The sequence below is a fragment of the Balaenoptera musculus genome, chromosome 8, assembly GCF_009873245.2.
Source record: "Balaenoptera musculus isolate JJ_BM4_2016_0621 chromosome 8, mBalMus1.pri.v3, whole genome shotgun sequence".
In the NCBI taxonomy this organism is placed as follows: domain Eukaryota; kingdom Metazoa; phylum Chordata; class Mammalia; order Artiodactyla; family Balaenopteridae; genus Balaenoptera; species Balaenoptera musculus.
The window spans coordinates 97,624,980-97,652,888 of NC_045792.1; the positions used below are offsets into that span (position 1 = coordinate 97,624,980).

A 27,909-nucleotide genomic window follows, 5' to 3' on the forward strand; every position below is an offset into this window, starting at 1 on the left:
TACGACCTCTCCTTCTTGAGGCCACCATCGGGTCTCTTCTGAGGGGTCCTTCTCTCAGCATGAACTGCATCTCAGATTTCTTCACCTACGAGACCACCAAGTCGGTGGTTGTGAAGAGCTGGACCATTGGGATCATCAACCGCGCCGTTCAGCTTCTGATCATCTCCTACTTCGTGGGGTGAGTCTGTGGCCCTCAGGTCCAAGAAGGAGGCCTTCCCGGCGTCCTGTCCTCCCCGTCCTCCCCTCGGTGTTGCTGCCCAGCTGCCTGAGCTTCTCCCCTCTCGGGGCCCACAGTCTCTTCCGTGGGGCCACGTCCCAGAAACTGGCTTCTGCTGCCGCCATCGGGGATCTGATCCCCAGATGCGTTCTTTTTCCCAGTAAATCCTCCGGAGTTGGGCAGTGGCCTCTAGGCACACACCCCAAGGAGGGGAGCCCTTGCCCCTGCACCACCCTCCACCAGGAGAGGTCCCAAGTGACCAGCTCCCCTCCCCTCTCTCATCTCCCCCCGCCCCAAGCCAGAGAACAGACAGACCCCCCCACACACACACATCTTCCCATTCCCCTCAGTCAACTCTTCGGGGGTCTCAGAAAGACAGGGGAGCCAGGGAAGGGGAAGGGAAGGCGTTGAGACAAGGGAGATGGTGACGGGTTGACCAGGTGGATGGCAGAGGGGGAAGGAGAGAACGGACCCGCTGTGGAATGAGGAACACCTGTCTGGCAGGGGGAGATGCTGAGAGAACCTGGAAGGGGAGAAGCCCTCTCTCTTGGAGGGCAGGACAAAGCGGGGCATTGGGTGAGGGCCTCTGTCCCTGGGGAGGGGTGGGGAGAAACACAGGTGCAAATGCCACTCAAGGGGAGAGTTACTGCGGAGAGAAGTGGCTTTTCTGAAAAGCCATGATGTAAGGACTCCCCTCAAGAATCCAGAAATGCTCCCCTTTGTCAGGAAGCATAAATTCCCTACCTCTACCTGACTTTGTACCCTAGAACCCATCCTGGGAGTTGCTTAAGAGCCATCAAGGTCCAAACCCCCCCCCCCCCCCCCCCCCCCACACACAGATATATATGCACAGAGGTTCATGGAGCAGACAATGGCGGGGGGAAAACACAGGTTCTGTCCTTCTTGTGGTCATTTGCATTAGGAAAGCTGGGCAGAAACCTCGGGGATTTTCTTTCCTGGCATGCGGGTCTCTAGGCTCATGCTGTTCCCTGAGACAACAACAGTTCTGTGTGTGTGAGACAGGAAGCCGCTGATGACCGTCAGGAGTTAACGCAAGGAAATCAAAGGAGACCTGTGTGCATGTGGGCGGGAGCTGCGAGAGTGAACCCGCTGGTCTGCGAGGCCGGGTAGCATGTGAGGGTGTGCCTGGAAAGGTGGACAGACGTGGATTAAGGGACTTTTTTTGCTGCACATGCTGGGTGAGAGGCAGTGGATTCCGTTCACGTGGACGTTGCAGGCAAGGCTAGACAACCGGTGCTCCTCTCGGAGACGTTAGAGGAGGGATTCAAGCTTTGGGGTAGGATTAAACGGCGTTAAATGAGGTTCCCTTCCAACTTTGTGGTTTCACAAGATGTGATGTTTGCAGATGTTCCCCAGCTGCATGTCCAGCGCCTGGGGCAAAGCTGCTTCTTCAAGGCTCCCTGTTCCCATGTATATGTGAGGCTGTGTTGTTTATAGCCGCAAAATGGTACGTTGGTCCAGGTGAGCGCAAAAGCTGCCTCAGCACATTCCGGCCTGGTCTGGCTCCCTGGGCTCCAGGCAGGAGACTGATGGAGGGTAGACACAGCAGGCTCCGGCCCGCCCCCCCCCCGCCCCCGCCACTGCCCTTGTCTCTCCCTCATCCTGATCCAGTCTGATGCTCCATCCTCAGTGCTGGAGCCCAGCCTGCTGGGGCGGGCGTGAGAGGCTCTTTGGCGTCTGGATATCCCACCCCATCGATCTCCCGGCCTGACAGCTCCCCGCAGAGCAGTGCCTGGCAGTTACGTCAGTGCACTCTTTGGCCCGGCCCCTGGCCTGAGCCCCATCTTTGTGCACATGAGCCCATGCACTCTTAGGGCTGCACGAACCCATTGTCATGAATGTAGCAAAAAATGTATCAGGCGTCTCTTCATGACAGGCATTAGGCACCCAGGGGAGAGCAGTGGGCGAAAGCAGGAAGGGTCATCACCCTTCCTGTACGCGCTGGAGGTCACAGTGCTAGAGACGGATATTAATCAAATCATCTCCACAAGCAAACGTAACATTCCAGCTGTGGCTGAGGGTTGAAGAAGGGCCGCACAGAGCTAGGAGGGCCACTAGTGCAGAGGTGTTGGAATTTGACCCGGTCGGGGAAGTAAGGAAAGACTTTCTGGAGACGTGACATTGAAGCCGAGAGCTGAAGGATGAGTAGAAGCAACCCAGGTGAAGGAAGGGAAGGAAGGGGGTTCAAGGCAGGGAAACCCAGCTCTGCAAAGAGAAAGAGCCTGGCAAACGCGGGGAAGACAAGGTCTTTGTGGCTGGAGCAGAGAGAGCAAAGCCGAGGATGGTGTAAGATGGGAGCGCCGTCACAGGCAGAGGCCAGACCTCAGACACCCTCAGATCTTTCGTTTCTACAGAAGAGTAATGGACGTGGATGGGAAGCTCCTGATGCGTTTTAACCTGTGTGTGTGTGTGTGTGTGTGTGTGTGTGTGTGTGTGTGTGTGTGTGTGTGTGTGTGTGTGAGAGAGAGATGGGAAGATTGCTCTGGCTGATACACCAAGGATTGGAGTGGGTAGAAGTGGATACAGGAAAACCTGTTAAGGGTCCATGCAGTCCTGAGAAGAGAGATGATCATGGCTTAGACTCAAGAGACTCTGAAAGGATTTTTAGTGCTTTGATGTTAATGCTTAACTTGAATATCTTCTGTATGAGCCCAGCCAGGTAGACCAGATGCACAGCTTTACCTAGGACGTATGTGACATGAGCCAACCATTTCACACAGCAACACACCACCTACTCGGCTACACACACACACACACACACACACACACACACGAGAGGCCAGGACTTACAGGTGTTTCTCACGTTCTCTTTTCAGGCCCAGGTCATAATGCCCAGTCTCCTCTGGGGGTGGGACTTCCTAAGTGGCAACCCCCTTCCTGTATCCTGTGGGCCCCTGAGGTGGAGGAAGAAGATCCCCGGGGCCTGAGTCCCCAGAAGCAGCAGGCAGCGCTTGGCCTGAGGTTGGTTTCCAGGGAAGCCACCTTCCTGGAAACCAGCAGGGAGGGCATTCCCGGCCCTTTGATGCTCCATCCGAGGGAAGGGCCTGTGGAGGTTGAGGGCGCCCCTGACCCGTCCCAACCCTGCTCTTCCCACCCTGTTCCTCCCCCTACGAGGCCCATCTGCACAGCCACGCACTTTGATTCATGATATTCAGCCTCGTGTAAAATCTTACGTAGCTCAACGTGCAAAGCAGTTAAAAGGGGGAGCCCCTCTAGTTTAAAGAGGGGGGTGTGGAATCCCGCCTTCTCGGCCCCCACCCCTCCTCTCAGCCCAAGGTAGCCCCTGAGCCACCTGAACTGAACGGCACACCAGGTGCCTTATGGTGGGAAGAAGTGTTGAAACCGCTCCTGCAGGTCAGGAGAGAGGAGTGGTTTTCATTCTTGTGTCCCCTGCCCCCTCACCGCAGCCCCGTGAAGGGGAGACCTGGTTAGAAGCCTGGCTCTGACACCGACAGGAGCGGAGCTTGGACAGGTCACTTTACGTCTCTACGTCTCAGTCCCCATATCTGGAAAATGGGTGTAGGAATGCCCCCTCCGAGAGTCCTGGGAAGGGGAGGTGACATAAGCCAGTGCCTGCCTGGGACGGGTGACTCAGGAAGATGGTGACAGTTGTTATTTCTCAGATTTCCCTGCATGTCCCCCTTTCGCTCGGCCCAGCTCACACCTTCCTGAGAGACCCCTCTGCTCCCCGCACACACACGCACACACACACCCTCCCCGGCCTCCTCCCTGACTCCCAGGGCGGGCTGGACAGCAGGGTGCTGGGACGCTGCTCTGGCCTCCTTCCTGCACATCCCACCTGCCAAGGAGTTGCCACCCGCCTTCCGCTCTATAAATAATGAACCAGGAACATGAGAGAAAAACAAGTCAGAGCAGCAGAGTAAATGCCAAGAACTGAAGGCTCAGTCCTGCCCCATCTCCTCAGCCCTGGCCTCTGGAGACAGACTCAGTCCCTCTCTTCTGGAAATGAAGTATCCCCTTATCCTGAGCTGCCCTGATGATGTCCTCGGGCCCCCGGGGCCACTGAAACGCTTCCGCCTGTTATTTAACTCGGAGAGAGAATTCTGACGTGGCCTCACCTCCTGACTGGGCCCAAGAAGGAGCCATGAGGGTGGAGGAGGAGGAGGAAAGAGGCTGATTAATGGTCCCTTGAGCCCTGGGCTCTTCCTCCTGAGACTCTCCTGAGCTAGGAGGTGCTGTCCCTGGTGATGGGGCAGGGCCAGCAGGATGAGAACCAGGGGCCAGTTCAGGGGGCCAGCTGTGGCCAGGCCCTGCGTGGAACACAGCTGGGGACCCCCCGGGGTGGCCGTGAGCCGCTCTGCAGCCGTCTGCCGGGGTTGGAACCCGCACGCCAGCTTGGCGAGTTAGCACACTGCTATGTGCCTTGGTTCCTTCGTTTGTAGCATGAGGATAATAACACAGGTGACTCGTTGGGTTGTGAGTAAGGATTCAAAGAATCCTCAACACGTACAGCACTCCGCGTGCTGTGTTGATTATACAGTGATAAACAACCATCTGAACTCTGCTTCTCAGAGTTCTGAATGTGACCAGACTTTAAGGACAGGGGAGGGGCCCCAGGAGACCATTTCACTGATCAACGCTCGGAGGAGTGTCCGTTCCGTGGCCAGGCACACGGAGGTTCCAGAAGGGTGTGTGGCACCTGTGGCTCCCACCCGGGTGAGGGCGCAGCAGCGGCAAAGGTGCTCCCGCTGCAACCTCCCTCCCTTCACCCCAAGGGCCCCAGCCCGGGAGCTGGTGGCGCTCTTTTGGATGACTGCACCGTTTTCCGTAATAGCGATGCTCCCTTCCCTTCTGCCAGGACATTAGACGGCAGGTGGGATGTTTATGGGAGCCACACTCCCTTCGGAGACCTTGAGGAAATCCCTCCCAGTTAAAAAACAGAAGAAAAGTGCTAGGGGGCTTCCCTGGTGGCGCAGTGGTTGAGAATCCGCCTGCCAATGCAGGGGACACGGGTTCAAGCCCTGGTCTGGGAAGATCCCACATGCCACGGAGCGGCTGGGCCCGTGAGCCACAACTACTGAGCCTGCGCATCTGGAGCCTGTGCTCCGCAACAAGAGAGGCCGCAATAGTGAGAGGCCCACGCACCGCGATGAAGAGTGACCCCCCCCACTTGCCGCAACTGGAGAGGGCCCTCGCACAGAAACGAAGACCCAACACAGCCAAAAATAAATAAATTAATAAATAAAAGTTAAAAAGAAAAAAAAAGAAAAGTGCTAGGGAAGTAAAGCACGGCAGACTTCCACGGAGGCGTGGCGTTCCCGGGAGCGTCTTACAAGCATGCGAGTAACTCTTAACGGTGCATTACTCAGAACGCTGCCTGGGGTAAGGCAGCAACCGTAAAACAGGTGACAGGTTAGGAGCCTTCTGCCAGGCTGGCTGTGACCAGCCTTTCTCTCCCACTCGAGACAGCATTCAGAATTCAGGGGCCTGAGGGAAGCCCCAATGGGGGGATGACTCCGAACCCTCTCTCTGAAAACGGAACGAGGAGCCGCTTGCAAACGTCAGCCTGTGTTCCCATCAACAGGACCCCACAAGTGACCGTGACCCCGGCACGACCCGGGAGCTGCTCCCCTCTGCATCTGCCAACATCAGGGGGCCCCAGAGGTCAGAAAACTCCTGGGCTTGATGTCCTAACCCCTCCTCATAAACTCCTTGGGTCAGCCTGCAAGCTGCCCTCACCGCTTCCCAGCCTGGGAGCGCCCCCCAGCTTTGTCTCCTCTGTGCCACGGTCTCCGTTTCTGCCACTCAACTTCGTCCGCTGGAGTTCTGCAGCCAGATACCACCCTGGTTAGCATCAGAAAATGGCCCTAACCCCCCCATTTCCAAAAGTGCGCTCCTAGATTCCCTGAGATGTCACCAGTGTTTCCCCAAAGCTGAGCATACGCAGCACTTTCCAAACACATTTGAAGAGGTTTTCTCGTCTGCACAGCGGGGACAGTGAATGTGCCTCCCCACGTGCTGTCAGGAGCAAGTATTGAGGCCCCGCGTGGTTCTGAGGCCGAGAGTGGCTTGAGCCTCGAGGGCTGTGATGGGTGATTTCACGTGGGAAGGTGGGCACCTCGCGGAAACGCAGAGGGAAACAAGTGATGTGTCGGCAGGCCCTTCTTGCTGCTGGGGGAGGCTTGGAAGGAAGAAGGGAAGGGGTCCCTCCCTGATCCACGTGGTCCCGCGCTGGCTTGAAGCTTCAGGGAGAAGCCAGTACAGGTAAATGCCCACTGGGTGGCAGCAGAATCCAACGAATAAGATTAGAGGCCCCTCCTCCCTTCCCACCCGACTCCCTTTACCTGCCAGGTGAAGGCTTGGCAAGGCCCCTCCTTTCCTCCTCTGGCCCTTCTCACCCGACCCTTGCACAGACGGAGCCTCTGTGAAGCGCCCAGCTCCCAGGGCCTTCACTGACTTGTTTGCTGAACACCTACTATGTGCCAGCACCTAGGATACAGCCATGAACAAAGCCTGGGATGCACAGAGTCAGAGGCCTATGATCCTCTCCCTTCTCTGTCCAGATGCCAGCCAAAGAGGGAAAGACAGTGTGTTCTCAACAGGGGTGAAAATTGGTTCTTGGAGAATAAAAAAAAAAAATCTCACTCTTTTAATGTATAAAGCACAAAAACACAAACAGTACATAAATGATATCTATGGTATTAAAATTTCCAGGGGGGTACAATTAGGGAAAAAGTCTAAAAGGGCTCTTTAAGGAGGAAGTGAGGGGAAAGGTAGAGAAACATGAGTTTAAGCCAACCCAGGGCTCACTTGCAGGGCCCATGCCCCCTGCCAGGCACCCCATGTCCTCTTGATGTTGACAGGAAGGGGACCTCTCCCAGCCTCTGTGTGAAGGGTCTAGCCCCTCCTCTGTTGCTCTCCACCCCTGCTCTCCTGCCCAGGTGGGTTTTCTTGCACGAGAAGGCGTACCAGGTGCGGGACACAGCCATTGAGTCCTCGGTGATGACCAAGGTGAAGGGCTTTGGACACTATGCCAACCGAGTCATGGACGTGTCTGATTATGTGACCCCACCCCAGGTAGGGTCCCCCTACCTACCCCGGGGCGCTGTGGGTGCCCAGACACTGGGCAGGTTGAAGGGGAGAGGGCAAGACAAGGAGAGTGCCAATGGGTTTCCCAGACCAGGTTCTGTGGCATCGGTGATCCAGAGAACCCCTTCCCCAGCGTCTGGGAGGTGTTGAGGGCTTGGGCCTGCCTTCCCACTAGGCAGCACTAGGTATCGGGGAGGCTGGCTTTCTCTGTAGCCCTGGCTCAACTTGTCCTGAAATCAAGGACAACCCACAGAGGGAGCAAGAAGGGCCAGGTGGGTGGGTGGGTGGGTGGAAAGAGCCTGGCTTGGACCCCGCCTCTGCCTTTTATTAGCCCCGTGACCTTGGCCAGATCTCTTAGTCCAAGCCTCGGTTTCCTCGTCTGTACAGTGGGGATAACAGAATTAGCACTGCTGCATTTTTCCTCTCCCTTCTCCTCCTCCCAAGGGCACCTCCGTCTTTGTCATAATCACAAAGATGATTGTAACCGAAAACCAGATGCAAGGATTCTGCCCAGAGGTGAGGGGAGGACAGCATGGTCGGGGGGTGGGGGTGAGGGTGTGAGCAGAGGCCCAGGGCCCAGCCTTGGAGCTGTGTCCGGGGACCTCCACCCTCCAGAGGCCGCCGATGGGCGAGCCCCGCCCCCCCCAGGAGCCAGTGCGGGTCCTGCACGCACCTGTCTCCCCGCAGAGCGAGGAGAAGTTTCGCTGTGTGTCAGACAGCCAGTGCGGGCCCGAGCGCTTCCCAGGGGTGGGTGAGTGCAGCCCCTTCCCCACCCTTCACTGCCCCGCACTGTCAGTGGGGCCCTGGAGGCAGCACGTCCCCCCAGGGGAGAGGCCACCCTAAGGGAGGGGGTGGGAGTTGGCCTGTTCCATGTCACGCTGCCAGCACTGATGGATGCCTGCTGTGGGCCAGCCCAGCGGGGCTGCCCCCAGAGTTCCCAGGCCAGGGATGGTGCTGCAGACAGGTGTGCCATGAGGTGGCAAGTGCTGTCACGGAGGTACTGTGGGACCCCGGGGTGGGGGGGCGGGGAGGGAGAGAGATTGGTTCCTGGCGGGTGACCCCAAATGGCTTCCTAGAGATGGGCCCTAAAGGATGGGTAGGATTTGGCAGGATAGAGAAGCTTCGAAAAGGGCATTCTAGGCAGAAGCAACAGAAGCAGCAAAGGCTCAGAGGCAAGAAAGAGCAAGCGGTGATGGGGTCTTCAGGGAGACTGGGGCTTGGAACGTGTGAGGGGAGGGCTGTCACCTCCCTCTGGCTTGTCTAGGGCTCAGGAGGTGAGGAGGGGAGAGCCCTGCAGGGCTAACGGACCCCCAGTCCCTGGCCCTGCCTGTCCTCTCCCTCCACCTGCGGGGTCCCTGTGTGCGTTGTGGGGGGGGGCGTCCCTGATGGAGGGGTGGGGGGAGGAAGGGGTGAAGGGCCAGGCGTGCATCTAGCAGTTCTGGCTCCACCCTCGCAGGGATCCTCACGGGCCGCTGCGTGAACTACAGCTCTGAGCTCCGGACCTGTGAGATCCAGGGCTGGTGCCCCACCGAGGTGGACACGGTGGAGATGTAAGGACCTGAGGAGGGTAGGCGGGAAGAGGACCCACCCCAGCTCTGCTCTGCCAGCAGGGGGCGCTCTGCATCTCTGGGCACCCCCAGTACTGTCCACTCCCAGGGCAGGCAGTGCCCACTGGGAGATGCTCCCAGGAAGGTGGTCCCTGGGGTGAAAGCTCCTCCTGTTTCCCCTCTTCTTCCCAAGGCGCTAAAACCTCCTGCTCTCGCCCACAGGCCTATCATGATGGAAGCTGAGAACTTCACTATTTTCATCAAGAACAGCATCCGTTTCCCCCTCTTCAACTTTGAGAAGTGAGTTCAAGCTCCCTCCCTAAAACCTAGAAGCAATGCTGCCACCCCACCCTCCCCCTCCCTTTCCCAGGAGGGGAGACACCCCTTCCTCCCCATCCCCCAGCTTCCCGGGGCTCCTATTCCCAACCTCCCCAAGGTGGACTCTGGGGCCAGTTTCTCTGCCAGCCTCCTGCCCTGGGGCTCGGGACCCACGGGGGTTTTGCTCAGAGCAGGGGAGGGACAAGCTGAACCTGGGCCTGGAACTCGGACGCCTCCAAAGGTGGGGCCCGAGGCGCCCCTACCATCTCTCTTCTCCCCACCTCAAGCCCAGTGTGGGTGTCCCTTTTCTCTTAGTTCAGCCCCTCTTCAGTGACTTCCCCATTTGGCGACTCCTGGGTGGGTGTCGGCCACATGCAAAGCACAAGGCGGGCACAACAGAGGAGCCAAGGGCAAAGACTCCTGCCCTCTGGGAGCCCCGGCACACAGAACCTTCTACGGGAGGGAGGGGTAATCACCAGAAAGATGTAGGGGCAGAGGGAAGGGAGAAGGCGAGTGTCCAAGAGAGCGGCGGCCCCGAGGCTCCGGACGGCTAGAGGAAAATCCGAGCGTGACTGTCCTCGCGTTAACCCTGGACCTTGCCCTCTCCTCCCCAGGGGAAACCTCCTTCCCAGCCTGACTGCCGCCGACCTGAAGACATGCCGCTTCCACCCCAACAAGGCCCCCTTCTGCCCCATCTTGCGGGTGGGAGATGTGGTCAAGTTCGCGGGGCAGGATTTTGCCAAATTGGCCAGCACGGTGAGGAAAGAGCCACTCTTCCCTTCCCCGGCCTGGGGGCCCTCGGGCAGGGGGAGCGGCTACTGGGGAAGAGGAGCTGCCTGTGGCAGCGCCACCTGGTGGGGGCATCCCAGGCCTGCGACCGGCTTTGTGCCTGTCCTACCCACACCTGCCCTGAGTGGTCTTGCCTCCCGCCCAGCCTCAGTTTCCCATTCCTGTCTTCATGCTTCACCTGCGGGCAGAGGCCTCAGATCTCCGAGGAGGTCTACACTGTGGGAAAGTGGATCTGTGGCCACTTTCCTGGGTTGTAGCTAAGGGACTAAAGGCACCAAAAACAGGATTTAGAGGCTCAAGGGCTGTCACCCTGAACTACAGAACTTCTTTACTAAGCAACGTGTGACAGATCGCTCTTCTTTCTCCCGACCTCTGTCCTCCACCTGGAGAATGAAAAGAAATCACTTGTCCATTTGTCATGACATGCACCCCCCCACACCGGGACCCACTCCACTCCGACCGAGGACCGGGAGTCGGGGGCTGTGGGAGGACTCACATCTGCCCACTTTCTCCATCCAGGGAGGAGTTCTGGGCATTAAGATCGGCTGGGTGTGCGACCTGGACAAGGCTTGGGACCAGTGCATCCCCAAATATTCCTTCACCCGGCTCGACAGCGTTTCTGAGAAGAGCAGCGTCTCCCCAGGCTACAACTTCAGGTAACCCCCGTCCCCTGGGACTTCGGGAGAAGGAGGCAGGGCTGTCCTAGAGAACGACACTTCAGGCAGCAACGCATCCTGGGCAGAGACGGTCCCACTTCCCCCCCCCTCAGGTTTCAGCTCAAAATTAGGAAGGACTTTCCAGCAGTCGGCCACTCGGAGACGGACAGGCCATCCTGTGAGTTCCCCGTCACAGGGAGGGACCTGTGGAGGATTCACGCTCCCAGCCGGCAGTTAGACTACAAGACCAGGGTCTCCTGAAATGCTGGGTTCTGTGATTCTGAGCCCATTCTTAGCTCCGGCTCTGAAGCTGTAGGTAGTCCCATTCGTCTCCTGTCCCTGAATTTTCTGAGGTTTCTCACTTCACAAAGCAAGAGCGATAGTTGGTATCATTTTACAAGGTGGAAATTTTGCATTTCTCTCCATAACCAGGAGATTTCATCTGAGTCACAAATAACAATTACAGTGGCCGTTAGTTTTTCAGTGCCTTTCCAAACAAGAACTCATGCCAGTCTTTAAATATCATCTCAGTTATATTCCCAATGGCCTTGAGACATAAGGGATCCCTCTCCCCATTTTGAAGAAAGGGAAAGAGAAGAACTTGGGGTAAACTACTGGGAAACAGCTGAAAGCCCTTGAAAAGCCCTTGACCTTCTCCCATCCTCATTTCCTTATCTATGAAATGGTGATGGTATCCTTATTATCTTGAGGAGCCTATCAGCCAGTGTGTGAAAAGCTTCAGCTCTCGGGAGTTTTTTTCCCTCAATTTTTTAAGATCCTGAAGTTTCTGGCAGGGCCCTGATTAAGTACACAGTGTTATATACACTAAACAGGCTAAATTAGGTAAATAGGCAGGTATCAGGAAAAAATATGTATAAGAATATATTTCAGTTATATATTCAAATTTCCTTTGTTATAGTGGTATTATCCAATATAATGGTATCCATAAGCAAAAAAAAAAAAATCATTTCACCTTTTTTCCCACCTTTATTTGTAGTTTAAAAAAATAATTATCTGCCCCATTAAGCTTTATATTTAATAGTTTAAAATATATGTGTATTCTCTGGAAAGAAGAATTTTTTAAAATTGAAAGTGCCTTCATAATCAACTCTAAACTTAAAAAAAAAATCCATAGGAAACAACACATATTTTAAAGTAGGTTAAAAATACTGTTCGGCTCCCTGGCAGAAACTGGCATATTTATTCAGTCAGTACATCACACTGAAATCAATACAAAGGATATTTGTATGGTGGCTTAAAATAGTAACAAATTAATAAAATCCTCGTGATCTAAAATGCAAGTTTTCATCTTCATAACTTCTCTCTGGCCATTGGGAATTCTTCAGTCTTCCAAATAACTCATTTGGCAGGAGAGCTTATGAAGAATATAGCTAGTTTGAAGACCCCGACTCTTGGTCTCATACAGCTTTAGAACAAAGTCTTTCATTTAAAGAAGAATTGGTTTGGAGTTCCTTATTTCCAATGTGTAGGGGCTTGGCTGACACACGCACACACACACACACACTCACACACACACACACACACACACACACACACACTGCCCCCACCCTCTACCCTCTACCCTCTATCACCCCTAGGCACAGCAGGAGAGCAGGAGATGGATTTGGTCCTAAATAAGCTTGGGTTAAATTTGGAGAGACAGGGACTTTCCTGGCGGTTCAGTGGTTAAGACTCCGCGCTTCCACTGCAGGGGGCACAGGTTCGATCCCTGGTCGGGGAACTAAGATCCCACATGCCATGCAGCGCGGCCAAAAAAAAAAAAAAAGACAGAGAAAATTTGGGGAGACAGGTCAGAGGGTCCCTAAGGACCCTGCAAGCTCAATTCCCGGGGGCCTAAAGGAAACCATCTGAGAGGTGTGGGCCCTGGATGACTGACCCCCTCACCAAAAACCTGCAGGCTGGAGTGTGAAGAGGCAAAGCTGCTGCATTTGACCCTATGGTTGAAGAGTGTCCAGAGGGCCCGAGGAGTAGCCTGGGCATGGGGGAATCTCTGTGGCCATGGCAAGCAGGGGGCTCTACCCAAGCTTCCTCAAATCCCTCCCCTGGGTGCCCACCCACTACCTCATGTTGCCTTCAAGCTGCTGGCACCACACGGACACCCAAGACTAAGTTAAGATCCCCCGCTGGGGAGGCTCCAGGCCACCCATCCGAATCCTCGGTTAAGAGGAAAAGGGTCACGGCCAGGTTCAGCGCAGCCGCGGTGCGGTTCCTGTGACGCGGTAGAATGTGTCTGCTCTGTAGAATCCCGCAAGGCTCCTTGCTAGAGGCCCGAGACTGGCCGCCCCACGTACTAAGTGTCCCGTGTGCTTTGGCTCAAGGTTCCTCACCCCCTGCCAGGGAGGAGCTTCCGTCCCCCCACTTCACAGATGAGAAAATGGAGGCTTGCGAGTTAAGTAATTCTCTCAAGGTCACAGAGCCAGCAAGCATGGGTGCCTGAACGCAAACCTATTTTCTTGGCTGTTTTCCACCCCATAGGAAGGCTACGGTCATTCGCCTTTGTTAATCCTCAGAAAAACACGGGCAGTGGGGTTGATACTTTCATCCCCAGTTAAAGAGGAAGAATCTGAGGTCCCGGGAGGCTAAAAGACTAGCAGCTGCCGGAGGCACCATTCCTTGCCCGGCCTTTTGTCTCCCAAACAAATTCATCTGCCTTTCCCTCTCCAACCGAGGCCAGATTTTTTTTTTTTGCAACGTTCTGCTGTTGCCATTTGCTCTGGAGGGAATGGAATCATTCAGCCAAGATTCAGCCTTGTTTTAATCTGAAAACTCCGACATCCAGAGGCAGCTAGAGACTCGCATTTCCATCACTAATTACGTCTGCAGCTCCTTTCCAAATGCCGCCCCCACCCTTGAGGATCTTGAGGATCTTTGCCTGCAGAATCAGAGACTCTCAGAATTTATAGCTGTTAAAGACCCCTTGAAGATACCTAGACTAAGGCGGTCATTTAGCAGATAAGGAAGCAGACCCTCCAAAGGGGGAAATGATGAGCCCAAGGTCACGGGTGCATCTTAGAGTCACCTTAGAGGTCATTTGCTCCCAAGTCCTACATCATTCTCGGCGATGCAGCCCCAGAAAAGGTATGTCCATCATTGACGGCTCTGATTATTGGAGAGGTGACCTCGTATTGAACTAAAACGTGTCTCCTTTCAACTCCCACCCAAAGCACCTGGTGCTGTCCATCTAAATTAACCTTTATTTGTACGATCTCCTGAAGGTTTCCATCTGTCCCTACCTGAAATTTGGTGGAAAGATTTTATTTTTACTCCTAGGTCTATTCTGCATGGCTCAAGATTCCAGGGGCCACTTTAACTTGATATTTTTATGAAGCCTCTTTCCAAGTACCTTGAGGGTGTGCAGTCGGTGGATTCGTCCACATTAGTCCCAGACAAAGTGCAGCATTTCTAAAAATAAGAACTGGCAAGAATCGCGAATTCCGTGGTGCACAGGGTGACGGGCCCCAGAGGCAGGGTTCCCGCATAGCTGGTGCACCCTCAGCTCACCAGAGCAGGACTTTAACCAGAGCACTGCATTCCCCAAAGTGCTGGGAGCAGGCAGTGTTGCTGAGGGAGTACTGAGTGTGCATTTGCCCATGAGTGGGGTGTGTGTGTGTTTGTGAATGAGTATATGTGAGTGAGTGTGGACATGTGGGTGTGAGTGTGTGCCTCAGTTGTGTGAGTTGGTGTGTGTGAGTGTATCCGTGAATACATGTGCATCTGTGTGAGCGTCTATTAAAATACTGTATCAGGGGACTTCCCTGGCAGTCCAGCGGTTAAGGCTCTGCGCTTCCAATGCAGGGGACGCGGGTTCGATTCCTCTTTGGGGAACTAAGGTCCCATGTGCCTCGCGGCCAAAAAAAAAAAAAAAAAAAAAAAACTGTATCAGTCAGGGTCCCAGCAGGGCACAGATGGCACATGCAAACTGGGTAATTTGAAGAGAGTTGAATAAAGAGACTGTTTCAAAGGGTATAGGGAAACCACAAAGGACAGCGCAGTGTCTGGGGGCAGTAACAGGACGTTGGTGACTGTCCAAGTGTGGGGTAGGGAGGGGCATGGTCAGAGGAGGTACCCAGCACAAGTCTTGACAACTTTCCTTTGTGATATCACAGCCCTGCCGTAACGATTGGAGGTCTCTGAGCCTTTCATGCCCCCTGGTGAAAGCACTGATTGCCCAAGAAAAATGCACATATTCGTACACGTGAGCAATTTTGCAGGCAACTTCTTTTTTATAAAGGATACTTTATTTCTACAAATAAGATTAAATCCATTCTCTGAATAATACATCCAAGCCAAACAGAGTAATGACATGAAAACTCTCTTCCCTCCCCCAGTCCTACTCCTTTTGCAGGAAGTTAACCACTTGGGCAGTTTGTCCATCTTTTTTCTCTGCATTTATATTCATGCAGCGTAAAATTCCAGGACTCTGAAGGCCTTTAAAAGCTTATCCCTGGACCTCAGATTAAGAGCCCCTAGAGTTAAGTTTGCAAAGCCCTTTCACACCGATTTTCGACAGGATTTATAGCTCATTGTCTACCCCTCACCCCCAAGGTAGGCTCAGAAAGATTTTGAGACTTGCCCAAGGTTACACAGCCTAATGAAGAGGAACACTGGTCCTCAAAGCCAGGGACCTGATCTATCGCCATTGCTTCTAGCACACCTTCCACCAACACATCGCTTGCAAAAGAGAAAAAAAGAAAAGAAAAGCAGCTATAAGGGATATACCACCCCCCTACCCTCTCCCCGCCCCCCGCCCATCCTGATTGCTGGAGTGATAGGAGAGAAGCAAAATGGTGCATTTAGCAATGTCTGATTTCTTGTTCCTCCCCTGAGAGTTCCTAAGACAGCTTTGCTACTAAAAGGCAACGCAGTTTTGGATTTCCTCTCTCGGTGTCTGGGACAAAAAACACCCGTTCAGCTGCTAGATGTTCCTCGTGCTGTAGGTGTTTCTAGTGATCGTTTCGTGTTGGAAATGTACCCACAGCAGCTTTCATGAAGCTCTGAAATTTGGCGTGTGTTCTGCTTCCATGTTGCAACATGCAGATCAGCAAGATCTTAGGCCAATTGACAGAGACAGACTCGAACTGCACCCTTGGCTTTGATCATTCTTTCTCCAATCTGGATTTTTCTCCTTTCAAAAGCCATAAAATATGTGTTAAATGCAGCCATTTCCATCATTTCCACAGAAACATGTGAAGGCCCTCTTGGATGGGGCGTACTTGCTTGAATTCTCCCTGATCCATATTCCCCTTCACTTTCTTTAGCTTAGGGTGAGAGGCGAGGCAATTAGAGCAATCCTGAATTTATTCAGCCCTTGGTAATTTCCATGTCTACCCTATCTTCACAACAACCAACCTTATGGGTGGAAGATATTAGCTAACACTCACTGAGCACTTACCTGTGAGCCTGGGACTTAGCAAGTGCTCTTTGTGGATTATCCCATTGACTCTAAAGAGGGAGAATTTTATAGCTGGAAATCTGAGGCTCAGAGATTGCATTTATCTGCCCAAAACCACACAGCAAATGGTGCTGGAGCTGGAATCCAAACCCTGGCAGGCTAGCTCCAGAGCATGTGCTCACAGCCACAGGTATCCTGGCAGGACCGGTATGGTTCCTCCATTTTACAGATGAAGAAACTGAGGCCAAAAAAAAGATTACTCCCAGGATAAGACAGCTAGTAACCAGGCTCTCAGGTATATCTTCTAGCTCTGTGTCCATTGAGCCTTCCCTGCCTCATTAAAGATAGATTAATAGTAATATGTTAAATTTTTTAAAAAAAGATCAAACAAACCATATTTTAAATGTCTGCCTTTGAGGTGGATTAGATTCCTAGAACATGAGTAAATCCATATAGCTTGGGACCCTTCTCTAAGGGGAAGAGTCCTGCCTGCTGGAAGGATGTTGCCTCAACCCCATGCAATGCGTTTGCCAGGAGATATTTTCCCATCAGTATAAAATCAACTGTAAAAGTATATTTCAGCTGGCAAAATTACTTCCCACCAGGCAAAAGCTTTGCTGAGAACACCACCTCCCTCACTTAGACGCCCAGATTCCAGGCCCAAGTTTTCCCTCGCAGGCCCAACCCAGATCCCGCAAGTTTGTTGCTGTTTTTCCTGCTGTTGTAACAGTTACGGTGTCCCTGCTTTGGGAAGGAATTTCCACCACTTCTTGGGAGATGGATCGTTTCTAAACAGATGTCTGAGAGCTTCCAAGGGATTTGAATGTGGTGATAAAAACCCTTCTCCATTCAGCTTATTGACTGCCGACGACTACAAATGTCAGCTCAGGGTGGGGAAGCGCTGCTAAGGGTTGGAGCTGTCCAAAGCTGAATTGGGCTGCTCCCACAGGTAACGGCTCCCTCTCACTGGAGGTACGCAGGCAGCGGCAGGGAACCTCTCGTGGCTAAAGTGGGGGAGGGCTTTGATGATTTCTTTTAACATCTAATTATATCATGTGCTGGGCTTTGTGGCTGACCCAGAGATGAACAGGACCAGTTCCTATGATCAAGGAATTTTTAATCTAGTGGAGATGGTAAGCCTGAACCCAAATAACAAAAATGTTTATACAAAAAACATTTGATGCTGGGGCGAGCCAAGAATAATTAAGATGAGGCAGAGGTGAAACACCAGTGTCCAGGCTGTGGGTCAGGAGACACAGGCTACAGTTCAGGCCTCGCCACAAAAACTCAGTGTGATTTTTTTGACAAGTCTCATTCCCTCCATGGGCCTTAGTTTCCTCCTCTGTAAAATGGGTGGGTTGGTTAAAGGTGATCATCTCTAAGCTCCAGAAGTCTGAATCAGTGCCTGTGGGCATCTGGGGAAGGGCTTTGGAAACTTGGGCTGCCGAAGCATGCACTCTTATTTATAGACCTGTGATATATATCACAGTGGAATGTAGCTTCCAAACTGCCCTGCAGCAATACCTCTGACAAGTGACTTATTATGGTAATTGACATTTGTAACTTACTCATTCTTTATCTGTTGCTGCTTGAGGCAAGAGGTAGCACGTGTGCTTGCGCACGCGCGCGCGCGCACACACACACACACACACACACACACACACACACACACACACACACACACACACACACACACACACACACACACAAGCTTCTCAGTACTGTCAGGCCTCAGAAGTGTTCGACTCAGTCCTGTGTTGGGGGCTTCCTGTCTGGTCACAGGACAGGTATCTCAGTGAGGAGCCTGGTGGGAAAGCAGGCTCAGCTGGGGTTTGTGAAGAAACTCACACACAGGGCCTAACAACGTGGGAGCTGTTTCCACCCCTAGTCCCCCAGCCAGTGGAAAGGATGGGAGCCTGGCCGAGAGCTGGGGTCCCTGGCAGGAGCAGCCACAGAGCGACATAGCCTCAGGCAGAACCACAGCGAAGCAGGGAAGCAGCAGGTGGAATAAACACCCCGCCTCTCTCCTTCCCACCCTCTGATCCCCGGCCGGTGCTGGCCAGCGCTTCCCATTAACCAACTCACCCCCCACCCCCCGCCCCACAGAAACCCGAGGCAAAGAGGGGCAGGAATGTGGCCTGCAGAGGTCAGCCTTCAGGGGCCCACGATCAGAGACTGGGTGTTGGGATCGTGGAGAGTAGTCAGCACAGCAGGTGATCGTCCCCACTTCATTCAAACACCCGGGCTCAGGGGGCCTCCCAACCCCCATGGCCATCCCTGCCAGTGCACCACCCCCCCCCCCGCCCCGCCCCCAGGCTTCCTTCCCTTTCCCAGCTCAGCACTTCTTCCGTCAGCCATATAGCACTTGTTATTGCAGCTATTCTTATCCAGACTCCTTGAAGTTACATAGGAGCCACCGCCTTAATAACTGCGCAGGTGTCTGGGCGGTGTCTGGGCTCTGATCTCTCCCCAGATAGTTCTGGCATCATCACAGTCAGAGCCACACTCTTCTTTCCTCCACAGCTGCGGTGTTTTCTCAGGCACCAGCTGAACAAGCTCCCTGCCCGCCGCTGAGGCTGCAGTGAACTCTCTTTTCTGGATCTTCTCTCAGGGAAGCAGCAGTGGGTGAGCAGGCAGCTTTGGATTCAAGAGGCCTGAGTTCAGATCCCAGCTGTGCCCCTGCAGGCCCAGTAGCCTGAGGAGAGCTGCGATGCTTCCCTCCAGCCTGGAGAGTCTGGACAGCCTCTGGTTGCCTCATGGTGATAGATAATATTCACAGAAAGCTGCGAGCCGGGGGCTGTGCTCAGCCTTCACCTCCAGCAGCTCATGGAATCCTCTCTAGTAAGCCTGCAGCTGTTGCTATATTTCCATCTCACACCTGGGGAAACTGAGATTCAGAGAAATAAAGCACTGTGCCCCAGGTTATGTAGCTCATTCAAGTGGCAAAGCCAGGATTCCAGCCCAGGACTGTCTTCGTTTCAGAGCCCCTAAGCCAGCAACTATGCCGTGGAGCTGTTGTTCTGAGGCCTCAGTGAAATAATGGGTGTGGAAGTCTCCAGCCTAGCGCTTAGCTGGAGTAAGCGCTGCACGTATATTATCTCCCTACTCTTTTCCCCATTTCCCCTCCACAGGGGCTATTCCCACCAAGAGCGCCTACTTTCCCACCCAGCCAGCTGCCAGATCTAAATGTTTCTGCTGGGGAGAGAAAGAGCCTTTGTTACCACCTCGTACTAGCTCCACATGAAGAAGGGGGAGGAATGCAGAAGCCCGAGTCACTAGGAGGAAACCTGGAGGCCGACACCACTAAACTCCATCTGTGAGATGTCGAGAATCTCCGAAATCCATTTATCCCTCCAGCAAGCATTTACTCCACTCCTTGCTGCACTGGGTAGGCCCTTGGGCAAAGAGAGACAGTGAGATCTAGCTTGTAGTCAATAGTCCCAATTATTAACTACAGTCTGGTGTGGCAGGTACTGGAGTAGAGGCCTGGATCCCAGCAGAGACAGGAAAGGTAGCCTAGGGGGATTTTACAGCCTCAGTGCTACACTGGTAAGCCGGCTCTCCGGAGAAAAAGAAAACAGCGCTGATTTGTAGTGCTTGCCGATTTCCATAGTGGAAATACTCCACCATGATCAATTTCAAGCTAAAGCATGAAGTCCCTGAACGTGGAAGTGGGAAGAGAGACACACACTGGCTGTGGCAGCCAGGGCCAGGTGTACCAGCCACGGCCACTGCCATCTGGCTCTGTCCTCCACCCACCAGGGCTCTCTCTGAGCTTCTTCAGAACACCACGTCCTTTCCCTTGACAGGGCTTGCAGATCCCTCAGCCAGGAAAGCTGCCCCCGCTCTGTCCTTCTTACCTTTCCGCTCTCCATCCTTCAAGTCTCAGCTTTCACGTCACTTCCACCAAAGCCTTCCTTGACCCGCCAGCCTCCATCCAGTGTCTTGACTACCTGTGCTCTAGAATGGCGCTCTTCTCCTTCCTAGCCCTTATGTCCGATTTTACCTATTTATGGGTTACTTCCAGTTTTACCTATTTATGGGATTGCACGGTTCATTCGTATTTCTCTTCCTCGCATGAGAGCAGAGCTTGCCAACGGGTCAGCAGTGCCTAGCACCACGCCTGGCGTAGGGTGGGGTGCTCTAAAGATCTGCTGAATGTAGAAAAAAATGAGAGGCCACGGAGCTGGGCCCTAATGGATGAATAGGAGTTTGCACGGTGGAAGAGGGGAGGAGAGGGGAACAGAATGGGCAAAGGCACAGAAGTCTGTCTGAGTGCGTTCGGGGACTACGGGAAGCAGGTAGGGTGGTGTGTGTGCAGTGAGAGGGGTTCCGCCGATGAGGCTGGGAAGCTGGGCCCAGCCAGGCTGGGGGGAGGGCGGTGTTCCAGGCCAAGGTGTTGGATGGAGGTATCATTCTCACCAACTCTACTTCCCAGACAAGAAGACCAAAGCCAGAGAGGTAGCAATCGGAGGATTTGGGAGAAATCAGGGCCCAGGCATGGGGTAGCTCAGCCCTTTTATGTATTTATTTATTTGGCCACGCTGTGTGGCTTATGGGATCTTAGTTCCCCAACCAGGGATCGAACCCAGGCCCACGGCAGTGAAAGCACCGAGTCTTAACCACTGGACCACCAGGGAATTCCAAGCCCTTCCCCCCCACCCCTTTTGTCCCCCCTGTTGCAAGAGAGTTTATTGACGATAAGGAGAGAACAGAGGGAACACCCCAAGAGAGAGGTGAGCCAGGCCAAGGAAGGCCCCTTCCCCTTTTTAGATGAGGAGGCTGGGGTCCTTCTTCGTACACTTCATGGCTCTCCTATGCTTTCTGTTCTACTCCCACCGGATGACTCTGGGTCATTTTGCAAATGCAAAAGGGGCTCCCAGCTGGGGAGAACTTGAAAGAAATTAGCCAGGACCTAACAGAAACCAGGCAACAACAAAAAAAACAGTCTAGGATACTGGCTAAGAGTGTGGGCTCTAGAACTGGACTGCCCTGCTTTGAATCCCATCTCCACTCACTGACTATTGGTGGTGTGACCTTAGACAAGTGGCATAACGTCTCTGATCCTGATTCTTCATCTGTAAAATGGGAATTGCAGCAGTACTGGATTTCATGGGGTGGTTGTGTGTATTAAATGAGTTAGTAGGTGTAGAGCACTTAGCACAGTGCCTCACACACAGTAAGCACTCAATGTACGTTGGCCATTATTGTTACTAATGTTATTATCTCCAGGAGGCCAGAGAGTGTAATGGTTCAGACGAGTCTAGATACTATTATTTCACTTTACCTTGATCTCAGGATAAGAAAAGAAAGGGACATGCCTTGAGCACGTACTATATCTGGGCACGTACTATATCTCATCTCATCCTTCCTGTAGCTCTTTTTACTCTCATTTATCAGTCGAGATAAAAAGCTCAGAGAGGTTGAGTGACTTGCCAGGGGTCAAAAGGCTAGTTAAAGACAGCCATAGAACCACACGTAGATCTCCTGGACTTTCTTAGAAGGTTTATTCCTAGGGATGTGGTATCCTTACCCTCTCTCTGTCTAATCTTGAATTACTCCCAATTTTAACTCATTCTTTGTCCTTTAGCAAATAATTCTTCTCCCTGAGCCTCAGTCTTCTCAGCGATAACATTATAAGAGTTTGTAATGGTCAGCGTAAATATTGCTAACTGCTGTAACAAACAGCCCCTCCCATCTCAGTGGCTCAGCACAAAGGTTTGTGTCTTGCTCATGGCACAGTGCCCTGTGAGTCAGGGTGGGTGGGGAGCTCCGTGCAGTCATTCAGGGATCTGAGCTTCTGCCACCTATGGATCAATCTCCTCTAGGGCCTGAGTTCTCCCCTGGCTCTTGAGCACCTGGCCATGAGGAAAGGGAGGATGAGGAAGGCACACAACTCTAACACACGTCAGCCCAGAGGTAACAGACCTCACTTCCATTCCCAGTCCATTGACAAGAACTAGTCACGGGGCCCAGGCTAGATGCGAGGCGGCTGGGAAATATGGTCCAGCCGGGTGCCAGGACAGAAGATAACCCAGACCCTGGTGAATGCCAAGCCCATCTCTGCCACAGGGTTGGGCCAGATTCTGTGATCTCCACTGGCCACACTGAGTGCAGAAGTCAGGATGTCTGGGTCCTTCCCCTGTCTGCAGCGGGGGGCCTCCCCCCACCCACCAAGAGCTGTCCCTCCTCCTGCCCTCCCGGGTAGAGAACCAGTCCCTGCCAAACCTCCTCCAAGGGTGTGTGGGTGGTGAGATATGATCTTATCATGCTTATTGCCTCTTGGAAGGCAGGTGCTGGAGGAAAACCAAGTCTGCTTTGGTTTTTCTCCCTGTTCCCTTCACATTCCTTCCCAAGATAAATTTAGCCAGCCCTGCTTTGAACGGCAGTGCCCAGGATGCTGACTTTTTGTTCGAGTCCGTGTCAGAGCATTTTCCATGGCTGCAGCCTCAGGCCGGGGATGTAGCCCTCAGGACCACAGTCCCAGGCTCTGCCCGGCCCTTAACATCTGTGACCCACCTCTCATCCTTGCCTGGTCCCCATCTCTTAGTTGCCACATGTCTCAGACAAGGGCCCTGAATTCTCCCATGATGTGAGACAGAACACAGACTACAGAAGGGCTTTGAGATCCAGCACGAGGGCTGCCTGTGTCCTTAACGACCACTTAGAGCTCAGAGGCAGGACAGTTCTGGGTTAAGAGCACAGATATTGGAGCTGTAAGGGTGGATCAGAATTCCAATTCAGGCAAGTGACCTTCTTATCTGTCTCCCCATCTACAAAATGGGCCAATGGTGCCTTCTTCATGAGATTACCTGAGCGGCTTAGCTCAAGAGACGTGCATATTTTTCTGGTGCTGTGTAAAAGTGGGTGTGGAGATGGCAATGGTTCATACTTAGCCTCAGGCCAACCTGAAAAAGCCACAGTGAGGACTTCCTGAAGCCTTCTGCCCATCCCAGATACCTCTTTTGCAAACTTCTTTGGGAGAATTATCTTCTGGGGCCTCTTCATCTTTACAGAAACGATTTTCTTTCTGGTGTCTGTCCTAGTCTTCTCCTTCTGGTGCAACTTGAGTTCATTGCATTTTGCCTTGGTCTGTGAAGCTCTCTGCCGCTGCCACCCAGACCATACTTACCATATTTTTAAGGATGGTGTAGCCGCTGCCCGCTTTCCTTGTCCTCTTTTGTTCTTTTTTTTTTTTTTTTTTTTGCCGTGCCGCACACCTTGCGGGATCTTAGTTCCCTGACCAGGGATTGAACCCGGGCCACGGCAGTGAAAGCACCAAGTCCGAACCACTGGACCGCCAGGGAAGTCCCCCACCAAGACTTTGTTCTTAGGGTTAAGCAGTTGCCCTTCCTCCGGCATCCTTCCCAGGGCCGCTCTCGGTTTTCCTCTGGTCTCACTTTCAGGAAGATCATCCTGCCTCCCCTGCCCCTCCCTCCAGCCGCTAAGCCCACAGGAAATACATTCCCAGCCCAGGCTCCCCAGAAACTACTTTCTCACTGAATAGTTTACAGCCTTTTTAAGGCCTTAGTCAGGTAACAGGTGCTTTACTTGGGCACACGGCTACAGCCCTGCCCAGGCACAGGCAAGACAGAAGATGGGCCGCCCTCCTCCTGCACTCCTTCCTGACCCACATAAACCTCTCCAGGCCTGAGCTTCCCGCTCTGTAAAATGGGGATGGTAAGGGTCATTGTCCTGGCGGGAAACAGTCAGTGGTCTCAAAAGGGACGACTGTGTGCAAAGGTGCAGGCAGTTTGAAGGAAGCTAGGAGCCTGGGGAAGGACCAGAGCGGCCACCACAGGAAAGCTGCTACCAGCTAAGCTGGCAAGGCAAAGGGAGGGAGCAGTCACAGAACTGGAGAGGGGTGCGCCCTACAGGCTCTGGGCCTCAGGAGGGAAGTCAGCTTTGTTAGAGGCCCAGCAGAGGAACTGGGAGACGAAACGCCCTCCCCCTTCTTCCCTCCCACCGTCTGGTTTCCTGTGGGTGCCTCCCACTGGCTGAACCCAGCTGGAACCAGAGGGCAGGGAGGAAGCAGTCTTTGCAGACCAGGCTGCCAGGCCCCGCAGAGAAGGGCAGAGACTGGGTGTGGAGGGGCAGGCAAAATGTCCAACATGGGAATCAGGAGAGCACCTGCCTCGAAGGGCTGGTCTCAGGGGTCACCCTTCTCGCTAACAGACCTGCAAAGGGGACCTGAGCACCCCCATTTTATAGACGTGGGAAGTCAAACCCTGAGGGCTAAGTCCCATAAAAGGCCCCACACTGCCAGCAAGTGGTGCAGCCAGGATTTAAACTCATTTCTGCCTGACCCCAAAGTTCCCTGGCAGCCAGAGCAGACAGTGGCCGGTACTTACAATTTAAGGAGGCTCTTCCCCACCACAAATGACCTTCCTCCCCTGCCTGTGAGCTCTCCATTATTTATCCCCTTGGGCTCAGCACTTCATTCTCCCTGCTGGACAGTTTCAAAGGCAAACATCCCTGGGAGGGGCGTCACGTCAATCACGGAACACTTCCAGGGAAGGAGTTTCTCAGGCGCCCTCTTTGTGCTGGGAGAGGCCTGGGACTGGCCTGGGAATCTCTGGGGAGTGGAAACACTGAAAGGGAGGCACCGAATAAGACCAATATCGACGCCACACAGTTACAGAGGTTTCTGAGTTCGTTCTCGACCATCCTCTCCCTTAATCCTCACCATTTTCCTGGGATGCTGGCATCAGGAGCCTGTGTTACAGCTTTGGGACAGTAGCCCAAAGAGATTGCACTTTGCTAATGTTAGAGTTTCGCCCGTGGTGGGCAGAGCCACGTAAGGGGAAACACACTGGCTTTAGAAGCCAAAAGCCAAATGCAATTTGAATCCTTACTGACTGTAAGGCGGGTCCCTTCACCCCACAGGCATCTTCCAAATGGGGGTATGAACACCCACTTCACTGTGTTTGGTGAGAATTAAATGCAATCATTCTTATCAGTCTCCAGCACGGTTCCTGGCAGCCAGCAGCCCAGGCAGAGAAGGTACAGAGGACAAATTCTTGAACTGGGGCAAATCCAGCACCAGGTCTCAGCCAGTTGGGTAACCCTGGACCAGTCACTCAACCCCTGGAGCCTCATTTGAAAAACAGAGCATTCACATCCCTATCCCACAGGTTTGTGAGATGAGGTGTCTAAAGGCACTTTTTAAAACTGCTCTGTAAACTGCTCTAGAAATCAACGTATCTTTTCAGCAGTATCAACACCAGTGAGCATTTCCTGGGTGCTTACTTTGTTCCAGACACTATGGTAAACCCCTGACACATGCGGTTTCATTCAGTTTTCACGGCAACCCTTTGAAGCAGGACTTCTGTATTATTCCCACTCACAAATGAGGACATCGAGTGTCAGAGAGGTTAAGTAACTGGCCTGAGTTGCACAGCTGATAAGTGGCAGAACCAGGCTTTGAACCCAAGTAGGCTGAGAAGCCTGTGGAGAGGGGAGCCCCTGCCGGGCCCTGGGATACCCAAATAAAGAGAACTGAAGAAGCTTGGAGTCCAGCTGGGCTCCAACTTTCATACACATCAGAATCATTTAGGGAAATTATTTAAAAGACAGAGTCCTGGGCTCCACCCACAGAGATGCTGATTCCATGGGTTCAGGGTGGGGCCTGGAAATCTGCCTTATGAACAAACCCCCAAGGTGATGCCTGTGCAGGGGTTCAGCTCACCACACAGGGAGGGCCACGGCAGGTGTCCCACCAAACCATCAGTAAGGGTTGCTCGGTAGGTGAGGGTCATAGGGCTCTAGAGGACGCTGAATTTTCAGGCAAGAGAGACAGGAGCCCACAGTGGGACCCACCTTCCCCTCTGGCCTCCAGGTTTGCCAAGTACTACAAGACGGAGAACGGCAGTGAGTACCGCACGCTTCTGAAGGCTTTCGGCATCCGCTTCGATGTGCTGGTGTATGGGAATGTGAGTCCTTGGGCCAGGCAGACACGGGAAATAGGGGAGGAAACCCGGACCCATCCTGGGCCCTAAAGAGGCTCCTCTGGGGGCAGGGTCCTGACCAGCTCTGAGACCCTCGCCGGTCACATGTCCACAGCAGGTGAGGCCTGCTGACCCACCAAGAGCCCTCCTGGCTCCACGGTCTCCCCGGCTGGGAGTCCAAGCTCCACGTCAGGCCTCGCCCCGGCCCTGCTGGAGCGGTGCCCACTCACCTGGGTCTTTGCGCACACAGGCTGGCAAGTTTGACATCATTCCCACGATCATCAGCTCCGTGGCAGCCTTCACCTCTGTGGGAGTGGTGAGTGCAGCCCCTCTGGGTTCAGTCCGGAGGCCACTCAGGGTTCGGCCCCAGCTGGCAGGGTTTGGGCAAGCGGTGACCCTCTCCTTCCCAGACCGTGAGCCCAACCTCTTGCCCTCACCTCCCTGCTGGGCCAGCCCTTGCGTGAACATCTCCAGTCCTGGAGAGCTCACTCCCTCCACGGCAGCCCCCGACCTGCTACAAAGTCCCCGCTACAAAGTCCCCGTGCGCCACTGTGAAGGGGGGGGGAGGAGACTCCAGGGTTCCCAGACCTGAGAGCCCAGTCAAGGAACAGAGCCCAGCTGGCAAAGTGGGGACAGAGCCCCGTCCCCAGGGACTTGTACCCCCACCCCGGTCCCTCTGCTTCTCCCACCAAGTCCTCCCTCTGCACTCTGGTCTGGGCTCACCCCAGGAGCTGGGGAGGTGGGTTCTGGAGATATTCTGCAAAGCCCCTCGATGTTTTCCTAAGAGGAAACATCAGCCAGGTGTCTCTGGAGGACTCACCCTGACCCCGAGGGCAGTCCTGCCCACGGCCCGTGCTTCCCGCCACCCTGCTCCCACCCTGCAGCCCCTCTGAGCCGCCCTGCTCTCCTCCTCCAGGGGACTGTCCTCTGCGACATCATCCTGCTCAACTTCCTCAAGGGGGCCGACCAGTACAAAGCCAAGAAGTTTGAGGAGGTGCGTCGGGGAGGGTGGGGTGCGCCCACGAGAGGCAGAGGAACAGGGCAGGGAGGGGAGCTGGACCCCGGACTCTCAGGGGCCCACCTTCTGGGGGCTTCTGAAGGGGAGTTCACTGGGCCTCAATGCGTATTGGGGACCCGACAAGAGGGGGCTCTGTGCTCATCGCTGTCAACGTCTCCATCCACTCATTGTCCCCTCTTTGCTTCGGGGAGGGACAAATCCTGCTACTGGTTGGCTCAGGTCTGTTTGCCCTTGAGGTGCGTGGGAAGAGTCTTGGGGTCACAGACTCGCTCTAGCTCCCCTATGACCGGGCTGTGAGCCCCAGAGGCGGAGCCTGTCCCACGGGGGCCCACAGGAGGACCCTGCCCACAGGCAGAGCACGATCATGCCAGCCCTTCTGCCTGCAGGTGAACGAGACCACGCTGAAGGTCACGGCCTCGGCCAACCCGGTGTACCCCAGCGACCAGACCACAGAGGAAAAGCAGTCCACGGACTCAGGCGCCTACTCCATTGGCCACTAGGGCCTCTCCTGTGGGCCCCCCTCTCACCCTTGGGCTCCAGGCCTCCCAACAGAGGGTCCCACCTGGGCAAGGGGAGATGGGAGAGGGGAGAGGCTCTCATTTTTGCTGCTCACCCCTTGAGACCACAGCCGGGACCGGGTGTCTGGCCCTCCCACTGCTCTACAGACAGGTCCTGTTCCCACTAAGACCTCAGTCTCACCTTCACCCCTCGCCTCACCCCTCTGTGCTTCCCAGAACCCCCAGGGCAGTGGTACCTGAGTCATCCCCTTCCGAAGAGTAGAGCTAATAATAGGAATAACTAGTGGCCACAAGGGCCTACCAAATGCCAGGCACTTTCACACACATTATCTCATTTAATCCTTAGAATAATCCTACGAGGTAGATATTAGCTCCCCTATTTTGAAGGTACACTGAGGCTCAGAGAGACTGAGTC

The 27,909-nt window shown here is 53.9% G+C and overlaps 1 protein-coding gene across 1 annotated transcript; it reads left to right on the top strand.

Moving 5' to 3' along the window:
- The first annotated feature begins 59 nt into the window (after window positions 1–59).
- Window positions 60–27,476, top strand: P2RX3 (purinergic receptor P2X 3). The gene is made up of 12 exons (XM_036861777.1): window positions 60–178; window positions 7,141–7,276; window positions 7,733–7,804; window positions 7,976–8,039; window positions 8,745–8,838; window positions 9,058–9,135; window positions 9,768–9,909; window positions 10,462–10,598; window positions 25,850–25,943; window positions 26,209–26,274; window positions 26,875–26,952; window positions 27,363–27,476. The coding sequence occupies exons 1-12, from the start codon at window positions 60–62 to the stop codon at window positions 27,474–27,476; spliced, it is 1,194 nt and encodes a 397-aa protein (XP_036717672.1).
- Window positions 27,477–27,909: the final 433 nt, after the last annotated feature.

Coding starts and splice junctions, on each gene's coding strand:
- P2RX3 (XM_036861777.1), top strand. CDS start 60: ATGAACTGCATCTCAGATTTCTTCACCTACGAGACCACCAAGTCGGTG. Junction 8,839..9,057: donor GAGGTGGACACGGTGGAGAT/GTAAGGACCTGA, acceptor TCTCGCCCACAG/GCCTATCATGATGGAAGCTG. Junction 9,910..10,461: donor TTGCCAAATTGGCCAGCACG/GTGAGGAAAGAG, acceptor TTCTCCATCCAG/GGAGGAGTTCTGGGCATTAA.